We start from the raw sequence: 18,287 nt of genomic DNA on the forward strand, positions 1-18,287 counted from the left end.
AGCAGCTGCTGCCAGACAGCTTCTCTTCATGTCTAGCTCTGCCTGCAGCCTCACTGTGATATTCTATGCCTTAAGGTCCCCTCTGAAAGATGCCTGGCTTTGAAAGAAGGAAATCCCAAAAATTTCCTTGGCTGAAGTGTTGCACTACAGTGGTGCCCCACAAGACGAATGCCTCGCAAGATGAAAAACTCGCTAGACGAAAGAGTTTTCCGTTTTTTGAGGTGCTTCGCAAGACGAATTTCCCTATGGGCTTGCTTCGCAAGACGAAACGTCTTGCGAGTTCTTGCGAGTTTGTTTCCTTTTTCTTAAAGCCGCTAATAGCCGCTAAGCCGTTAATAGCCGCTAAGCCGCTAATAGCCGTGCTTCGCAAGACGAAAAAACCGCAAGACGAAGAGACTCGCGGAACGGATTAATTTCGTCTTGCGAGGCACCACTGTACTGCACACATCACTTTCTAAACTAAAAGCTGATTCAGCCTTCCTGGCATTTGAACTTGCTCCCTGTCTTCTGCGGACAATTCCTCCCTCTCATATCTGAAGCATGCTGAATTCTCATAATTTATGTCCGGCAGCATTCCAGTTTAAAAATCTGTCAGCTTCTTCCAGATTCTTGGTGCAGAATTCCAGGGGCCCTGATTCTTAGTAAAAGGTGCTAGCTTCTCATAAGCAATCCTCTTAATTGCAACCTTTCTGTGCAATACATCTCCTTGTGTGAATGGAAAGAATAGCCGAACCCACAAAAAGCGTGCCCACATATACTCACTCCCTCAGCAGCATCAATAAAGAGTACGACGCCATCAGAAATGCGGAGACCTGCTGTGACCTCGTCGGAGAAGTTTACATGACCTTTAGGGAGTGAAAATATATATATTTATAATCATCCAGAAGTGGAAAGTTGCAGTATGTGCTTCACAGAGAAGGAGGTGAACTGGAATATCCCTTGCACAGCCCTATGACAAGGGAAGAGACAGCTCAAGGCAGAGTTCAAGAGGAAGGAGTAACATGATAGAAAAGTAGAGGATGGAGAGAGCCTGCAGCACCTGAAGTCCAAAGGAGAGTTCTGGCATCATAACAATGACTTGGACGACCCAATACTCGCCCCTTTTCAGGGGATCACAAATCTAGCCAGGTACTGGGGAGCAGGAGGAGGCAACTCCCTCGATGTACAGATCCTGCATTCAATATGAGCTGACATACTTCCAGCAGAATCCTAACCATGCCCGTCTACTGTACTCAGAAGTCAGTTCTATTAAATTTAGTAAGTGGGGGTAAGTGCTGCTATAATGGAAACCTCAACTGGAATGAAAGCAAGCTAAGATTACAAGGAATGGTGCAAAAAACCCAAACCCCCAAAACCACACAGCTGCCCAAGCCAGTCAAATTTGGGAGGGTGGTTTTAAGGGTTGGCCACAATACAGCTCACAATGAAGTATGCTTAAATTCTCCATTTCCAGTGCAACCGTGAGGCTATTCACATAAGGACCTGGCTTGCAAATGGCAATTTATTCCTCACTAAGCACTTCAGGCTGTGCAAAAGACAAAAAAGATGTGTGTGGTCGAAAAGCATCAGCTGAGATTATTGCACCTTCTTCATAATATAAATTTCTCTATATCATTGTTAGCCTGTTTTTGAAAACAGTCTTTTTAAAAACACCTTATCCTGTGTTTCCTGCCAGTTTTTATGTTATGGGGTGAGTCTCCCAGACACCCAAACTCACCTGGTGTGTCCATGATGTTGAAGAGAAATGATTTGCCCTTTGTGTCTGGGAGAACAATGGTCACTGGCGTGCTCTTGATCCCAACTCCTCTCTGAAAAGAAACCAAGGTGAAGATGGGAGAGGGATGAAAGTTGAGAGTTTGGGCTGAAAATGTGGATCATGACATTAGAGGGCACAGCATAGAGGGCAAATGACAGGGGCATGACCAAGAACAGTATGTATTCCTCAGACTACAATACTGACATGTAACTACGGGAAATGGTTACCTGGTATGGAATTTGACATTATGAGAAACTCAAGCAGAGAGACAAAGGATTGCACCTGGCATTAGTCTTAGTTGGAATACACCCATTGAAATTAAGGGCAATGCTAGCTTTGGTGTAATAATTTCAATAATAAGATGTACACTGAGCAGAACATAGCTGGATACAAGCTCAAGATTTTTCCTGTGAGTACTGGAGACACTAGCAATACAACAAGAGATCCAGCACACATGGTGCATGCATTTCAGACCTCTCTGCAACACCTTGTACCGTATCTCCCCCCACATTGCACTTTCATAATGGCTGAGAAGTCTGTGCAGCAGATATACTTACCTCTTGCTCAGTGAAGAGTATATCTGTATAGCAAAGCTGAAAGGAACAATAAAAAAAAATTACTCAACAGCCAGATCATTTAAGGTGGAGTATGTTCTTCCACGTCATCTTTTTCTTTTTTCCCCTCCTCTCTCTCTCCACACACACACACACACACACACACACAATACTTTTTCCTAAAAAAAATGTTTAGGGCTACTCTAATTTTCCTACTCATACTGAAATACTGCCCCTCAATGAGGCCAAACTTGGATTCACAAAATGTTTAGGGGTATACGTACCACTGCATCCCCCCAGAAACAGCGCTCTCTGTGTGTGTTTGTGTGTGTACACACACACACACACACACAAACACTAAAGTAATATGTTTAGGATTCTAAACAAAACAACAAAGGCATACAATAAACAATCAATCAATCAATCAATCAGTAAAGCAATCAATAATGGATGAAGAAAGAAAAATGAAGACTTCAAATCACTTCAACTTAATTTAATCAAAGCATATGGCTGATAATTTTCCTGGTGTTTTGAGTTCTAGAAATGTATAAACAAACTCCATCTTTTGATAAGTTTATAAGACACATCATCTTTAATCTGCTTCAAAACTACTGTTTTTACATATACGTACAGTGGCACCTCGGGTTACAAACACTTCGGGTTACAGACTCCACTAACTTGGTAGTACCTCGGGTTAAGAACTTTGCCCCAGGATGAGAACAGAAATCGTGTGCTGGTGGCGCAGTGGCAGCGGGAGGCCCCATTAGCTGAAGTGGTACCTCAGGTTAAGAATGGTTTCAGGTTAAGAATGGACCTCCGGAATGAATTAAGTTTGTAACCAGAGGTACCACTGTATACAAATTGATGCACACTTAACTGATTTATTAATCAAACAAACAAACAAACCCCATGATTAATCGACTAAGATCTCTTTAACTGACAGTTAGCCCATATGCATCTAAATCTTTAGACAACAGTATCATAAACCTACCTCTTAAAGGATTAAAAACAAAGTATAAAGGTAACTTACATCCTGGTCATAACGCTTTCTGATCTCAGGATGAGTCTGTTCAACCAGGCAATCCACAAAGCAAGTCTGGAAGGAGCCAGAGAAACAAAAAGAAATGAATTGGCAAGGCATGAATTAGCTAGCTAAATGTGACCAGTCCAGGAAGCATAAGGATGTGGCATCTCTGCCTCTCTCCCACTCCCAATCTAAACTCCCACTCCCAATTTCAGAACTACAATCAATGCACTTTTGCAATTTCCTCACAATTATATCAACAACCGTTATTCATATCCAGTAAAAACATTAATAAATTCTAGCACCAACCCCATCCCGTTTTATAAAAATGTGAACAAAAGATGATAGGATAGAGATCTGGCAACTGAGAAGCCAGCAACACTTGCAGACTCTCCCTAATAGTTTATCTAAATTGACTGCCCCGGCTTCAAAAAATCAGTAAGCAAGCTAAAATGATGACACCATTCCGGCATAACTGCAGCTCAAGTGTGAGAAGTATGTGTGTTAGGAGTTGCTCTTGTAGACAGAAGTAACTCTGTGAGGCCCAAAGTCTTGGAAGGGCGTCAAGGAACTCTAAAACATTTAACCTTGAGAACCATACACTGAATCCAGTTTATTCAAAAACAAGAACCACACATGTACTGAGTGAGTACATCCGAATTCTGCCACATCTACTGAATGGACCACAGCTACTCCTGAGCTGCCTTAAATATATTAATTGATGCTAACCTTGCCATGATGCAGGTGCCCACAAAGTGTAACATTCCGAATCAGCTCTGAGTTGTCCATCAAGTCTGCTAGGAAACTAGAAGACCAAAGGAACAGGGAAGATTTCAGTTATACACGCTGCCAGGTAACGTAAAATAATTCTCTTTATCTGAGTTACAACCCCCTCCCTGCCACAGAAACCAAAATCACCAGTATCTTCTGATATACTGAAAAAGCTTTTCATAGTCTACTTTGATTTTTAGTTGATAGTTCAGTCACTATCTTTTTAAAGTACTCTTAGTTGCCTTCACCTCTCAAGCTTAATCCACAGCTCTGCCTTTCCAAACCAACAGGACCACATGGTGTTTATCCTGAATTTTAGAAGCATTAAGATAAAGGGGCAGGGAACCTATGGCCCTCCAGATGCTGTTGGACTTCAACTCTCATGAACCCCTGCCACCAATGGTCATAGACGATGGGAGTTGTAGTTCAGTGACATCTGGAGGGCCTCAGGTTCCCAACCCTTGAACTGGTAATTGGAAGGAGTTTATATGTGATGGAGGGGTAATTCTGTAAGTGGGTGTGTGGAGAAATAAGTAAACACATCTGGTTAAGACTTTGTATTATTTGGACTGTAAGGAGAATTAACTGTTGCTTCGTCCCTGTTCCTGCCAACCTAGCAGTTCGAAAGCACACCAAAAGTGCAAGTAGATAAATAGGTACCTGTCAGGGAACTGCCATCGGAGCCAGAGGGAGAGGGAGGGCTCCAGAGGGATTACGGAGAGCGTCCCAAGAGGGAGAGAAGCAGCCCATCTTTTGGGGAGGGAAATAAGCGTAGCACCAGTGGAGAAGGGGGGCAGATGGGGGAATCGGCGAGGTGGCTCCATGACTCCTCGCTGGAGACGGGAGAGCACGGGTTCTCCGCTGCCCACACCCTCCCTGCACAGAAGGCTTCCACGCAGGGAGAGTAGGCGGAGACTAGGCGTCAAAGAGCTTCTTTGCTGGAAGAAGTTCAAGAAACGCCCACTGACGGATTCTGCCAGCGACTGAGACAGCCACGGGTGAGTGGCTGTCCGGACAGAATAGGGTTCACCCAGGTAACTCAGCCAGGTGTGGCGACGACTTACGCACGAGCAACCCCTAGAACCATTACAGTACCGCTCCGGCGGGAAGGTAAACGGTGTTTCCGTACGCTGCTGTGGTATCGCCAGATGCAGCTTAGTCATGCTGGCCACATGACCCGGAAGCTGTACGCCAGCTCCCTCGGCCAGTAAAGCGAGATGAGCGCCACAACTCCAGAGTCAGCCACGACTGGACCTAATGGTCAGGGGTCCCTTTACCTTTAATATGCCCCAAGGCCACAAAATAGAATTGGGAATAAATTTAGAGGAATAACATGATTACTAACTCCTCCTCTGCTTGTCTGTACAGAGGTGCCCCGCAAGACGAATGCCTCGCAAGACGAAAAACTCGCTAAACGAAAGGGTTTTCCGTTTCTCGAGGTGCTTCGCAAGACGAATTTCCCTATGGACTTGCTTCGCAAGACGAAAACGTCTTGCGGGTTTGCTTCCTTTTTCTTAAAGCCGTTAATACCCGGGGAATCCGTGCTCCGCAAGACGAAAAAATCGCAAGATGAAGCAACTTGTGGAACGAATTAATTTCGTCTTGCGAGGCACCACTGTAGATGTGAGAGAGCTAGAAGTACCAACAGAAGGGAGTTGCACAGGGAAAGAGAGAAAAAGAGAACAAACAAGCTATACTCACTCCATCTCATACACTGTGACTGGCAATGTTTGCTCCATGAGGGAGAATTTCTTTGTCTTCACGGGTTTAATAATAGGCTCTGAAAACAAACACAAGAAATAATATCCCTTTAAAGAGAGGGATCAAATAAGTCAAATAAGTGAAATGTTTAAAAAGGATGTGAAAGAAAAAGGGTACAAAGAAAAAGATTCAAAATTTCAAACAGAAATTGTCAATAATGATTGTAAGATAATTTCCAAAATGTATAAAATTCTGTTGGAATGGCATACAATGGATGAGGAAGTAAAAGTGGTCATGATTCAATGGGCCAAAGATTTAGGATATAACATAGAAATGGATGATTGGCAAAGAATATGGAATGAAAACCTGAAGTTTACAGCATGTATCACATTGAAAGAAAATGTTATGAAGATGGTATATAGGTGGTATATGACACCAGTAAAATTAGCAAAAATGTACAAAACTTGTAACAAATGTTGGAGATGCAAGGAGAAAGAAGGTACATTCATGCATATGTGGTGGGATTGTAAGAAAGTAAGGGGGTTCTGGGAGATGATATATAATGAATTAAAGAAAATGCTAAAATATAGCTTTGTTAAGAAACCAGAAACCTTTTTGCTGGGAATAACAAGAATGGACATAAATAGGAGAGACTGTAAACTTTTTCAGTATGCAATCACCGCAGCAAGAATACTGTTGGCCCAAAAATGGAAACAAGAAGAAGTACCGACTTTGGAAGAATGGAGGACAAAATTAACAGACTATGCAGAACTGGATAAATTAACTGGGAAAATCAGATTCCAAAAGGATCACAGGTTTTTTGAGGACTGGGGAAAATTTACGGAGTATTTGAAAACTGTATGTGAGGACTGTACAACGCTAGTGTGCTTTAAAGAAGCTTTGTGAAAATACAAGGAATATTGTTAGAAAGCAAATAAGGTCAGAAATATAGTGTTTAATGGCAATATTAAAATTAAGGAATGTGAAGATAGGATTCGAACTACGAATGATTGTCAGAGAAGTTGAGGGAGGTCCAATAAGCTAAAATATGTGATGTGTAAATTGATATGACTGGAGTTTTTCATGGAAATTTTTTTAATAAAAATTTAAAATAAAAAAAAATAAAGAGAAAAGGAGAAAAGCCCTACCTCAACACTCAGACAAGTAGAAAAAAGGAGCAAAACACAAACTTTTTGCGTTTCCCTGATCCCAGGTTCAGTTCCTGGTATCTGTGACTGAAGTCTCTTTTAAGAGTTGGAAAGATCTTGGAAAGTTACCTCCAGTCATTGGGTGCAAACAGTACAGATGGAGCAATCCAATGGAAATAAAAGTGTTTCTTGGCTTTCCCATTTCAGATTGCAGATAGGTGCTCAACTGAATGACTGCTGATTCAGTATGCTATGCAGAAGACTCCTGCCTTCTCCCTGACAAGCTGGTTCTATAATTTCTCACCTGTCAAAGGCTGTGTGTCTTCCTCTTGCACAATGGTCTCCACCTCTGGACCGTAAACCTCCTCAGCCGTTGGATAGTATTTCTTATCCTCATGCAGCACCACATCCATCCCAGGGTGGTCATCATCGTGGTCTCCAATGTCATCATCATCGTCGTCCTCATCGAGCTGAAAACAGAATGAAGGGCCTTCAGCTGGTCTCTAGCAATTTCCATCCAGTGCAGTCCCAATTATGGAACTTGGGGCTGGCTCCCATGTGCATGTTCATCACTTGATGATGGCAACATGAAGCTTGCAAAAGTTCATACACTCAGGTCCTGCGTCATGAACACAATGCGTTCTCTGGAAATTGTTAGGTGAATGTTCACATAAAGAATTAATGATTTCCATTGATTTCTATGGGGAAATTTCTAATGCGTTCCCGACCACAAAATCTGTGGTGCATATAGGCAGGTTTGGGTACTAATCCCTTGTGTTGGGGTAAGTGAATTTTTGCACAGTGAGCATTTGTAAAATGGGACCTGCGTGTGCAATTTATTTGTTGGACTTCAAAGTGTCATGGGACACCCAGTTGCCTTTGCAGCGACCGTGAAACATGGCTAGTTTCCTTGAATGAACATGACACCTTTTTTCCATGATCCTAAAAAATTAAATTAACTACTTAACCAAATGAATAACCCAAATATTTAATCATCCAACAACCTTAACTAAAACCACCGGGTGGCCTTTAGTATAGTTAACATTTAGAGCAGTGTTTCCCAACCGTGGGCCTCCAGCTGTTTTTGGACTACAACTCCCATCATCCCTAGCTAGCAAGACCAGTGGTCAGGGATGATGGGAATTGTAGTTCAAAAATGGCTGGAGGCCCAAGGTTGGGAAACACTGATTTAGAGGAAGCATAATCCCCATACCTCATCTAGATCCTTTGAATCCCGACCCATCTCGTCGTCATCATCATCAGAATCAAGCTCTGGGCCAATATAATTCCCAAATTCATCATACAGATCTGTATCCATGTTGCCGGACCCTGGAAAGAAGAAAAGCCTTTGAAACAAGTATAACAAGGTCAGTTTTTATCCTGAAAGTGTGTGTGTGTGTGTGTTTTGTTTGGGTTTTTTTTTGTATTGCTGAATTTTGCTAGCTATATTCCTTAGATATAAGGAGTGTAGGAGTGTGAGTGTGTTTTCCTGCTTATTGTGTTTTTGACAGCTTATTTGCTTATTTTCATTGTGAACCTCGCCTGTAGGTCTCCACCTACAGCTGTCCATCACAGTAGCGCCTGGCCCTTATTTCTAGCTCATTTGTACCTCCTAGTTTACTCAAGTGCCCCTGCTTAACCCATCAGGCTTCATAACAGACCCTTGACCTCAGTGGGGCTTCGGCCTCCCCCATCCCGCTTAAGGCGTTTAAGACCACAGCCGAAGTTGTCGCCTCTTCTTCTTCTAAAAATCAAGTTTCTAGTCCTTAGAGGCCTGGGGAACAAAACACGGTGCGGCTGAGAAACGCCTATATCACACGCATGCCGAATATTACGCGCACCTTATCGGCCTTCCCTTCCTCCTCGGCGGCGCCTTTCTCAGCACAGAACGGAGCCCTCGCTGAGAGAAGAAGCGCGCGTTGCTCGCGACGTTCTTCTTTTTCCGTCGCGCGCCGCTGCGACGCTGCCGTGGAAAGGCCCTCCTCCGCTTCCTCCGCAAGAGGCTGCCTATTCTATTGCCTGGCCGATTCGTCGCCTTCCCCCCCTTCATTTAAATAAAATAAAATACCGGTGTTCGGGGAGGCACTTAAAGGCATTCTTCTGATTCTTCTATAGACGTGGGAGGGCAGAGAATGAAGATTATAATCAGGCGACTAGCGAAGACAACTCCTTTCTTCGGAGGGTCCTTCGCGTCCCGGCGTGGTCTGGTTGTTATGGAAACCAAACCGAGGCCTCGTTGCTATGGAAATCTGATGCCTAGCCGGTGCGGGGTGGGGAACGGGGAAAGCGGGGGTGGATTTGGAGACGACTTCCGCAGAGCCCTAAACCGGTGTAATAAATAACCTCAGTTCCTCATTATCTGGGAGTGGTACCCAGGGTCGTTTTTCCACGCAGACCCGTGGAACTCATAGGTGCAGGATATGGATCAGTCCTTGGAATGACGCGTCAGAATTGAGGGATGAGATACCACCCCACCCCGAGCTAAAAGGGACACGGGAAATTCCCAGCACCTCAGGGCTCAGGGGCTTCCTCTGAGAACCCGATGCTTTGCCATATTGATATGCTTCTGCAGTGCTCTTTGCTGTAAAAATCAAGCAAATATTGCAAAGCTACTGTAAATGTTTAGTTCTCGCTCTACGAAGGAAGCAAAAACCCTTTGGTGCATCTCCTCTCCTGGAACCTTTGGTCGCTTGGGAAGTGGGAAGCATAACTGTCAACTTTCAGATTTGAAAATAAGGGATCAATAGCCTCACCTGTCCCGGACAGTCTACGGGATATCGTAACAATCCGGGATAGCAGCGGGAAGCAGTGGGGAATGGTGCTGGAATAAGGGAATTTTCCGCAAAAAAAGGGAAGGTTGACAGCTATGGTGGGAACTGCATAGCGATATTTGCGGATTAGCATTTAGTAGCATAGCTTAATTTCTCTGCACTTGGGTGTCCCCCCCCCCCAATTTGATTCCCACGAGATGTGTTTCTAGAGTTTTTCGGGAAAAGAGTTGTTTGTTTTTTAAATGTCCTGTTGTTTCTAGATAACCTGAGATGGAGGGTGCGATTGACTTCCGTGCTTTGGAGAAAGAGTTAGAAGAAGCTATTGCCGCTGATGAAAAGTACCAGAGAGAGAATGAAGCCAAGTTCCGAGCAGTGCACCAGAAAGTGGCGACTTATGAAGAATTCAGGTTTCTCGAATTCCATTGGTCCCTTTAGTTGATGTGATGCAAGAGGCAGTACAGCTCTCCAGTGCTTTTTTTCTTAAAAAAAATATGTTTAAGGGTGCTCTCATTTTTACTCAAGAAAATCACCATTTTATAGTTCAAATTGGAGGAAGTAAATACAGTAAATGGACAAAAGTACAAAGATTCACAAAATGTTTAGGGGTATACGCTTATCCCTAAACATTTTGTGAATGCGTCCCCCCAGAAAAAAGCACTGCAGCTATCTGTTTATCCATGAGGTCAACTGCTTGTGAATTTAACCCAATGAACATGCAGTCACATGGCAGGCTGCTGCAGATTATGCATACTGCAAAAGTCATGTGCATTCATTACTTATATGTGCCTTATCAAAGAAATACAACCAGTTCTCCCAACCTCACTCTTGACTTCTGGGTGCCTGAGATAAAGAAGGCTAATTGCATTTTTAAAAGATCTCTGAAAACACCCCCAAAGATAAATGGGGCAGTGATGGGGCCTTATCCTATTACCTGCTTTCTGTTAGAATTCTTGCTCCATGATTGCATGGGATTGTTGTCTATCACATGACGGTATATGTTTTGACTCCACAGAGTGGGAAGTGATGGAGACAGGATGTTTGTGTTACTCTGTTCTGTGAAGTGGGACTATTGTCCTTTGTTCTTTTTCTCTTTGCTGTCTGATGCTAGAGAGAGAGGGAGCCATGTTGCAGTGCTCCGTGTGTGTTTATATGTAAATAAAGTAGATTAGCCAAAATGCTGACTTGCTGAGGTCTGTTACGCATGGTGCGCAAACTCTATGGATCCCTAAGTGTGTCGGTGTCGGTTGGCATCGGTCGCTGTGATGTTCAGGCTGTAGAAAGCTTATGAACAATCAACCAGGAGGGAGGGAACATGCCAGTCGGGCATGTGTCTCTGCCAGGGTGCTACTCAAGTGTAGGCTGAACTCCTAACACTTTCCATGTTGCAGTGTGCACCACAGTAAGCTACAGGCAGCAAATATTGTTATATCAGTAGCAGCCAGTGGCCACTCAAAGTTTCAAATGTCCAGGGCCATACAGTGCTTAGCTTGGGTAAATGAAATAATAAAAAATGTTCCTGTACTTTTAACAATTATGTATGTAGAGGAAATTTAAGCAGATACATGTCTTCTCATCCTTGCAACATTATACTTGCTGAGCTATAGCTTCTGAATTTCCCTCCAAATTGCAATAATGCCCCTTTCTCTCCTGCTTGCAGGGATATTGTTTTAGCATCACATTTAAAGCCTCTGGAGAAAAAGGACAAGGTGGGGAAGAAAAGAAATGTGTTGTGGAACTCCCATGCAGTTAAAGCAAACTTCAAACAAGAGAGTGAGGTACAGCTGTCTCAGGTAAGATTTCTTCTTTCCAGGAGTTTGGAGATCCGTGGCTATACTTATATAGAGCTATACTTCTTATTTTATTATCTACGTTTATTTATTTGTGGCAAAACAAAGCATAACAGCAAATGCCTAATAAAATAAAAGTAGAAAGGGATATTGAGAACTAAACATATAGGAACAATTTTCCTTACCAAAATAAATTAATATCACCATTAAGGTCAGTTAAAGTCTTTCTCCAGTGGGGTGGAGAGTGGGCCAGGATCCACTTGTGTTGGGATCTGTGACATTGTTCTTCTCCTCCAGGAGTTGGAACAGCTGCCCAAGACATCTGCAGAATTCTACAGAGATTGGCGCAGATGCATGAAAAACAGCCAAGAACGCTACCAGCTCCTGCTCCAACTTGGATCCCAAAACCTGGGCCAAATCTTCCAAACAGATCTTGCTTTTGGTTTCCTAGGTGAATTCCTAGCAGTGTTCAGTGAAAATATCTGCCTCAAAGACCGGGACTCTGTCTTGGAGATTTTGGAGAGTTTTTCAGGAACCAAACGCTTTGGATTGAATGTGGAACTCATGAGTGAGCAAGAGAAGAAAAACTGTCGACAGTTGTTTGAGAAATTGCAAAGGATGGGGACTGACCCTAGCAATCCTCCTGACTTTTCACATGCCACAGAGGGGGAAGGTGTGCCTGTTACCCAAATCCACTGCCAAGCAGATGGACCAACTGAAATAAAATTTATGGAACTGATGCGCCTTTACAAAGTCACCTAAAGGAAGCTAGAGCTTGTGTCACAAGCCACACCACATAGGGAAATAATGGAGAAGATACAGGGGGTAGGAACATCCACTAGGAACATCTTCTATCAATCCCCATTAAGGTGAGTGGGAGATTATCAAGAGCACACATGAATTCTTGTACATCTCCAGTTAATCTCAGTACAACTTGTATAGAATATATATTTGTTGAATGGTGGATGGACCTGTTTACTGATGGACCTGCACCTGTTTGCTGTGTTTTTAGGTGAGCTCTGCCTTCTCCGACAAGGCAGATAGTGCATTGTCAATAAATAATATTTGTTAATGGATCAATTTTTGCTGTGGTTTATCTCCTAATTCTCATGGCACTTGTGCTATTGACTTCTGCTTTAGTTAGGACTCAGCAGGGCTTAGCCCCAGAACGAGTTGGCCACGCTAAGGCTCTCATTCATGGGTAACAATGACCTGAAGATACTGCTGTCCATCCAGGCTTAATATAAACTTGGTCGTATTAAGTAGTGTGGGTGTTTGTATATAATTGGGGAGGAGCAATGGCTTGGTCCTCCAGTGCTTGGTTTGCCTGTCCCAAGTTTAATCTCTGGTATCTCCAGTTAAAAGCATATCATCTTGCTGGGTTGAGAAATACCCTGCCTGACATGTTGGAGGGCTGCTGGCAATCTGAACAGACAATACTAAAAGCCAGTATAAGTCAGCTTCACACACACACACACACACACACACACACACACAATGGGGTAACAGCTAGTTGTTCATGCTGACCACTCTGGAGCTGAGACTGCATTCTAGAACTTGTGTGAGCAAAAATGGAAATGGTTCTGGAGTCTTTGTTCCTCCACACACTGTTTAGTATCCTACCTAGTTTGCCTACTTAAAAGAGCAGTGAAGCAGAGTTGAACTACAGAACTTGTAATTAACCAATGCGGAAGCTGTTGACCAAAGTGTACCACCATCAAATGGCTTCAACGGGGTTGGCTGGAATTGCGATAGTCCTTGGCACTGCTGATGTTCTCCATGCCTTTGCCATTATAGAGAAGGAGGACGTGTTCAAGAAGACCCCTTGCCCAGCTTTTCTGATGTTTGAAAACGCTGCTTACTTGGCTGACATGAGCTTTGAGTTGCCTTGCAATTGCAAGCCCGAGGAGGTCACATCTGTGGTTTGGTACTTTCAGAAGAACATGGGCAGACACCGGACTAAGGTCTTGACAGACTTTGACGGCACTTTGGTTGTGGACTCGAGCCACATCAAGAGAGGCGTTGACATGCTGCGGCGCTTCAGCATCAGGATGTTCAGCCTCATTGTCTTCCGCGTTCAGGTGGAAGATTCAGGGCACTACATTTGTGGCACCAAGAAAGGGGATTTCTTCTACGGCTACGATGTAGACGTGCAGACTTCCAAAAACATAGCTGTTGCCTTTGCAGATGAGGATCAGCACCCACAAAAGGACTTCAACAGAACACACTTTGTAGTCTTTACCGTCTTCTGGGAATGGACCAAGTGCAATCGCTGCGATGTCAGAGGTGAGCAGCGGAGAGTTGGGCTTTGCTATGTGCAGAGCCCCTATCTGCTCAGGCGATACCGTACTACCATACCAGAGGTCGCTTCCTGCGGCTCCAAGTCTGTCCCAAAGCAGTTTCGGGGGGTTCCGAATAGGAAGCCCGAGGTCGTTATCCGAAGTTGCATGGCACCTTGCAGGAAAAAGATGTCCTCCATGGGAGAGGCATCCATCTCAGATGTCATCTCCAAGCTTGGGGAAAAACCCTGGGTTCCTGACATCCCTATCCAATTCCACAAGCAATCCCTTGGCACTGGGCTGATCATAGCCTGCCCTGGTGCCAGGCCAGAGCATGCTGTGGCTTGGGACAAAGACTCAACCCGGATGTACCTCACTAGGTTCCTTACCGGGGTCAACAAGAGCATGAGGGTCTTCATTGACCACGGAAACCATCTGCACATACGCTTTGCCCAGATGGATGACAGAGGCGTCTACTACTGCTGGCGAGAGGGACAACTGGTGGCTGGCTTTAGGCTTGCTGTTGTGTACGAGAGCCGCCACAAGAGAAGCATTGATGATCCTGAGACACAATACGCCATCAAGGCCATCTTCACAAGCTATGTCTTCATCACCCTCCTCTTTGTCAGCATCCACATTGTCCGCTGCTGTGTTTATGCCTTCAGGTGCACATCTGTGGAATAGCACCTGCCAGGAAAACTCTTCAGGGGCTCAATTTATTCACTTTTAAAATTTGTTGTTGTTAACCCATTTACCTATTGATCTAGTAAATATTTAATTTATCAACTGCCTTGGCTCTTAACCATCTGAGCTTAACCAACGTATTTCAAAAGCTTTGAATAAGGGCCTTTTCGGAGGGTTTTTTTCTCCTATGTGTGGTAGCTTTCAAATTTGTTAAAACAAGCGTCATCTCATTCCTAGAAGGAATGGCAATCCTTTAATGTTTTTCATCAGCTATGGGGGATGCAAAATGTTATCTGTTGCAATCTGTTGCCAGTTTGCAAACAAGCTCAAAACCCAGCTGGATTGTGGAAGTTCTAAATTTAAAAAATGCTGAAATCAACAGAGCATTATCTCTCAATTTCAGTGGTTTGCCAGCGACTTTTACATATAGTTAGAAGAACTTTGAAAACCACAGTGAAAAATCATTCATGCTCTGCCTGCATCTGATCCTGGGTTCCAATCTCCAGACCTTGGCATCTCCCCTTTTTAGAATAATTTTGGGTAGAAAGGCAGCAAACTACAGTTTCCAGGATTCTTGTGTTGGGTGCTTTAAATGCAAAGTGCGTTTAAAGCTTTAATCTTCTTTGCCTTCCAATCAGCTCTGCAGATTTATTGACATGGGTTCCTCCAGTGGCTGGTGTTGGAAATGGGTGGAAGGCATCTTGATGTCTGTTTCTGGTTGCACTCCTAGCAGGCTCAAAGGCTGCTTAACTCAGAATAGGTGATTTGAGGGCAGGGGACAGTGTGTTGAGCCAGAGTTGCTACAAAGGCCCTGATAACGGAAAAGGAAATGGGAAGAAGAAGAGGAGGAGAATGGTGAGCCCTTATCAATGCTATTGGCAGACACTTTGGGACACAACAGTCAGCCTGAATTTGTCAGCCTTCTTTTGGAAGTTGTGTATAACGTTTCCTATTTATGTGCACTTTTAGTATTGTTTCCACACAGCTCTTTCCAAAAGTCATGGAAACGTACTACAGAAAGGACCTTTTCTGCTGTGATGTCCTAACCTGGAACATTCTCTGCAAGGAGGCTTCCCTGGCACACCAAACCTACATTAATGTACCGGCAATTCCTGTCCCAGGCAAATATATTTGTATTTCCTCAGATCTTTTATTTTCCATTCACTTCCATTATGATTTTTTTTTAACTCGGCACATATGATTTTCTGCTGCACGTACGTGTTCGTGTGGTTATTTATATGTGTTTCTATGTACTGTAACTGTTTTTGTATATATGCACACATAGGTATTTGCTTCTGTAAGGCATCCTGGAAATTAATTGAAGGGCAGGATATAAATACCCCCTATAAATGATGAAAAAAATTGGGAAAGAAGCTACTTTATGAAACACTTTCAAAAGGGATATTAAAATAAGTAGGAATGCATTTTTCATAAAAGAAAATAAAAAACTCACCACTTCACGTCATAATACTTTTAGTGATTGCAAAGGGTTTAAATACAGCATTAGAAATTGACCTGACATTTGGAAATATGCAGGTAATATTGAGAGGCTAACATACATATATTCGGCAGTACACAAAGAACAGCAGAAAAGTTGTAGATTGTTTAGGTACCAGCAATGGTTACAGACATCTGAGTTTAACATTTTTTGTATCTAACAATAACAGTCTCTGCAGTAGTGGTTTTAGTAGGGCTAGTTATCTGCTTTTATGGGCACACAGGTAAAGGTCAGGTTGTATTAAAAAGGTATTTTGGATAAACTGTTGAGCACATAATTTCCCTGTCCTCTTCTGTGTTCAAGTGCCAGTACAAGCCTTTGCCTGTCCACTTCCAAGCAAGTCCCACTGAGTTCAATATGACTTACTCAGAATGGAGTGCGCCAGCATTCAGGGCAGCTTTTAAAATGCTTGAAGATGATTACAACCACATTTTATATTCTTTTTACTAGGCTAAACCTGTAGCAAGTTCTATCAAGCTTTGATCTTTACACTTGGTCTCCTAGATCAGTAATTATAGAGGTGACTTGCTCACCTGATCATTTGTAATATGTCACTAACTTTCCCGGATGCCTGCCTGCCTGCCTGCCTGCCTTTCTTTCTTTCTTTCTTTCTTTCTTTCTTTCTTTCTTTCTCTCTCTCTCTCTCTCTTTTCTGCCACACCACCGTCCTTCAGTATCATTCACATCAGCCTTCAAAATTTTCCATGGCACGGCATCCCTCTGTATGTTATTGAGACACTATTTTCTGCAGATTGCTTAAATGGCAGCCCTCACAATAATACACCGGCCTCACCCATTTACTTGGGTCAAGGGGTGTGGGGGTGTAGAGACCAGCTGCTTGCTCACAAGGAGCTCAACTAGCAGGGGTGAGTGAACCTGACATATTTTGTGTCTCTTCATTTCTCATTTTTCCAGTTCCCCACAGTTCCACATCTGTTTGTGATAATAATAATAATAATAATAATAATAATAATAATGTGATTATCATCATCATCATCATCATCATCATCATGTGTTTTAGTGCATAGTCTTCCTAATGTACACATTTTTGCAAAGCAATTTCCCCTAATATGCATTTCTGCACGATCTTTTCACTTACCTATGCCCTTTTATGCACTTTTTACCCCGGTATGTGCTTATCTGTACACATTATTCAGCTGGGGAATGGAAAAGGATGGCCATGTTTGTGTTCTGAAAAGTATGTATGTGTTCTGAAAAGTGTGATTTTGGCAAGTTCCTCTTTAAATCATTTCTGAATCCCATTTCTCCTCTATTACTTGGCTAGTAATTGGCCTGGCTGCGTTGCCAGTGGGTAACCTAAGGTTGATAAGAGGGTGTGAAATTCCAGACTCTTTCTGATGGCTTATAAACCTCAGAGGGAGTTATGGAAAGAAGGCAGAGGAGAAACCCCCAAAAGGCAGAGGCTGCCTCTTGAAGGAAGAAGATAAAGGAAGTGTGTATTTGTTGACTAGTTTCTTAAGGCTTTTATAGTCTGACAGGAGGACAGAAAAGGAGGCAGTTGCCCTAAGTTCTGAGGGGTCTGCGGTGCCAGGACTGTGAGACGCTCCAACACATGTACTTGGCTATATGTAAAACACAGGTTGCATCAATTTAGAAGGTGCCCAAAGGCTACTGTAGGGGTTAAGCATTGAACTAGTACTGGGGAGACCCAAATTCAAATCCCACTTGGCCAGGAAGCACACCTTGGGCCACCAACCTTGCCGCAGATTAGACCATGAGAAGAGATTGTGCTGGAGGCCCATGGGTGGGGTGGAAACTGCAGTCACTAGCCAACTTTGACTGGCATTCCTTTACAACTCCAAATCTAGCAGGGGGGGGGGGAAACTTCACACATGAACAAAACTCATCCAATGCAGGAGCAAACTAGCTGACAGGGACAGCTTTAAGGTTTTAAATAGCTGTCATATGGGAAGAACAGCAAAGACCCCTCTCCTGATGTGGTCCTGATAACTCCCCACTCTATCCCACAGTGTTTACTAGCACTAGGAGGGAAGCTCCCAATTTCCCCCTCAACAAGACATTTTTAACAGCTTTGCGGGACCGTTTTCACTATTTTGGGATAGTTTGCAAGATGAATTGCTATCTTGTCACATGCATTTCTGTTATGTACTGAGTTGAATAGGATCCAAAATGCAGCTGCCTGATTGGTCCCAGAACAATAGGCTCCAGAATACAGCAGTCTAATTGGTCCACAGGAGCCACCCAATCCAGCTCCAGGTGGAAGTGAATCTGCGACCTGATTGGCCTACAGGAGAATCCCGGAATTAGCCAATCACATGGGGCCCATTGTGTA

The 18,287-nt window shown here is 43.4% G+C and overlaps 3 protein-coding genes across 4 annotated transcripts in view; 2 read left to right on the plus strand and 1 right to left on the minus strand.

Annotated features, from left to right (window-relative positions):
• EFTUD2 (elongation factor Tu GTP binding domain containing 2) overlaps window positions 1–8,936 on the minus strand; it is a 33,443-nt gene extending 24,507 nt beyond the window's left edge. Inside the window, exons 1-9 of the mRNA XM_079949383.1 lie at window positions 8,796–8,936; window positions 8,168–8,283; window positions 7,259–7,424; window positions 5,807–5,885; window positions 4,064–4,139; window positions 3,341–3,406; window positions 2,314–2,349; window positions 1,718–1,808; window positions 763–845 (exon numbers count right to left, since the gene is read on the minus strand). Coding sequence (XP_079805509.1) covers window positions 763–845; window positions 1,718–1,808; window positions 2,314–2,349; window positions 3,341–3,406; window positions 4,064–4,139; window positions 5,807–5,885; window positions 7,259–7,424; window positions 8,168–8,272 — 702 coding nt within the window. The 5' untranslated portion in view covers window positions 8,273–8,283; window positions 8,796–8,936. The remainder of the gene's footprint in view (window positions 1–762; window positions 846–1,717; window positions 1,809–2,313; window positions 2,350–3,340; window positions 3,407–4,063; window positions 4,140–5,806; window positions 5,886–7,258; window positions 7,425–8,167; window positions 8,284–8,795) is intronic.
• A 233-nt stretch (window positions 8,937–9,169) lies between these two features.
• DNAAF19 (dynein axonemal assembly factor 19) lies at window positions 9,170–12,588 on the plus strand. Of its 2 annotated transcripts, none has more exons than XM_079950073.1 (4): window positions 9,170–9,285; window positions 9,986–10,132; window positions 11,383–11,515; window positions 11,810–12,588. In XM_079950073.1, the coding sequence occupies exons 2-4, from the start codon at window positions 9,996–9,998 to the stop codon at window positions 12,272–12,274; spliced, it is 735 nt and encodes a 244-aa protein (XP_079806199.1). In that variant the 5' UTR covers window positions 9,170–9,285; window positions 9,986–9,995; the 3' UTR covers window positions 12,275–12,588. The 2 variants fall into 2 exon arrangements, with proteins under 2 accessions (XP_079806199.1, XP_079806200.1); XM_079950074.1 differs by having other exon boundaries at window positions 9,195–9,217.
• Window positions 12,589–12,778: 190 nt separating this feature from the next.
• On the plus strand, window positions 12,779–17,809 carry FAM187A (family with sequence similarity 187 member A). Its single transcript, XM_079949829.1, has one exon. The coding sequence runs from the start codon at window positions 13,198–13,200 to the stop codon at window positions 14,473–14,475; it is 1,278 nt and encodes a 425-aa protein (XP_079805955.1). The 5' UTR covers window positions 12,779–13,197; the 3' UTR covers window positions 14,476–17,809.
• The last annotated feature ends 478 nt before the right edge of the window (window positions 17,810–18,287 follow it).

The sequence above is a fragment of the Podarcis cretensis genome (assembly GCF_951804945.1).
Source record: "Podarcis cretensis genome assembly, chromosome: 13".
Taxonomy (NCBI): Eukaryota; Metazoa; Chordata; class Lepidosauria; order Squamata; family Lacertidae; genus Podarcis; species Podarcis cretensis.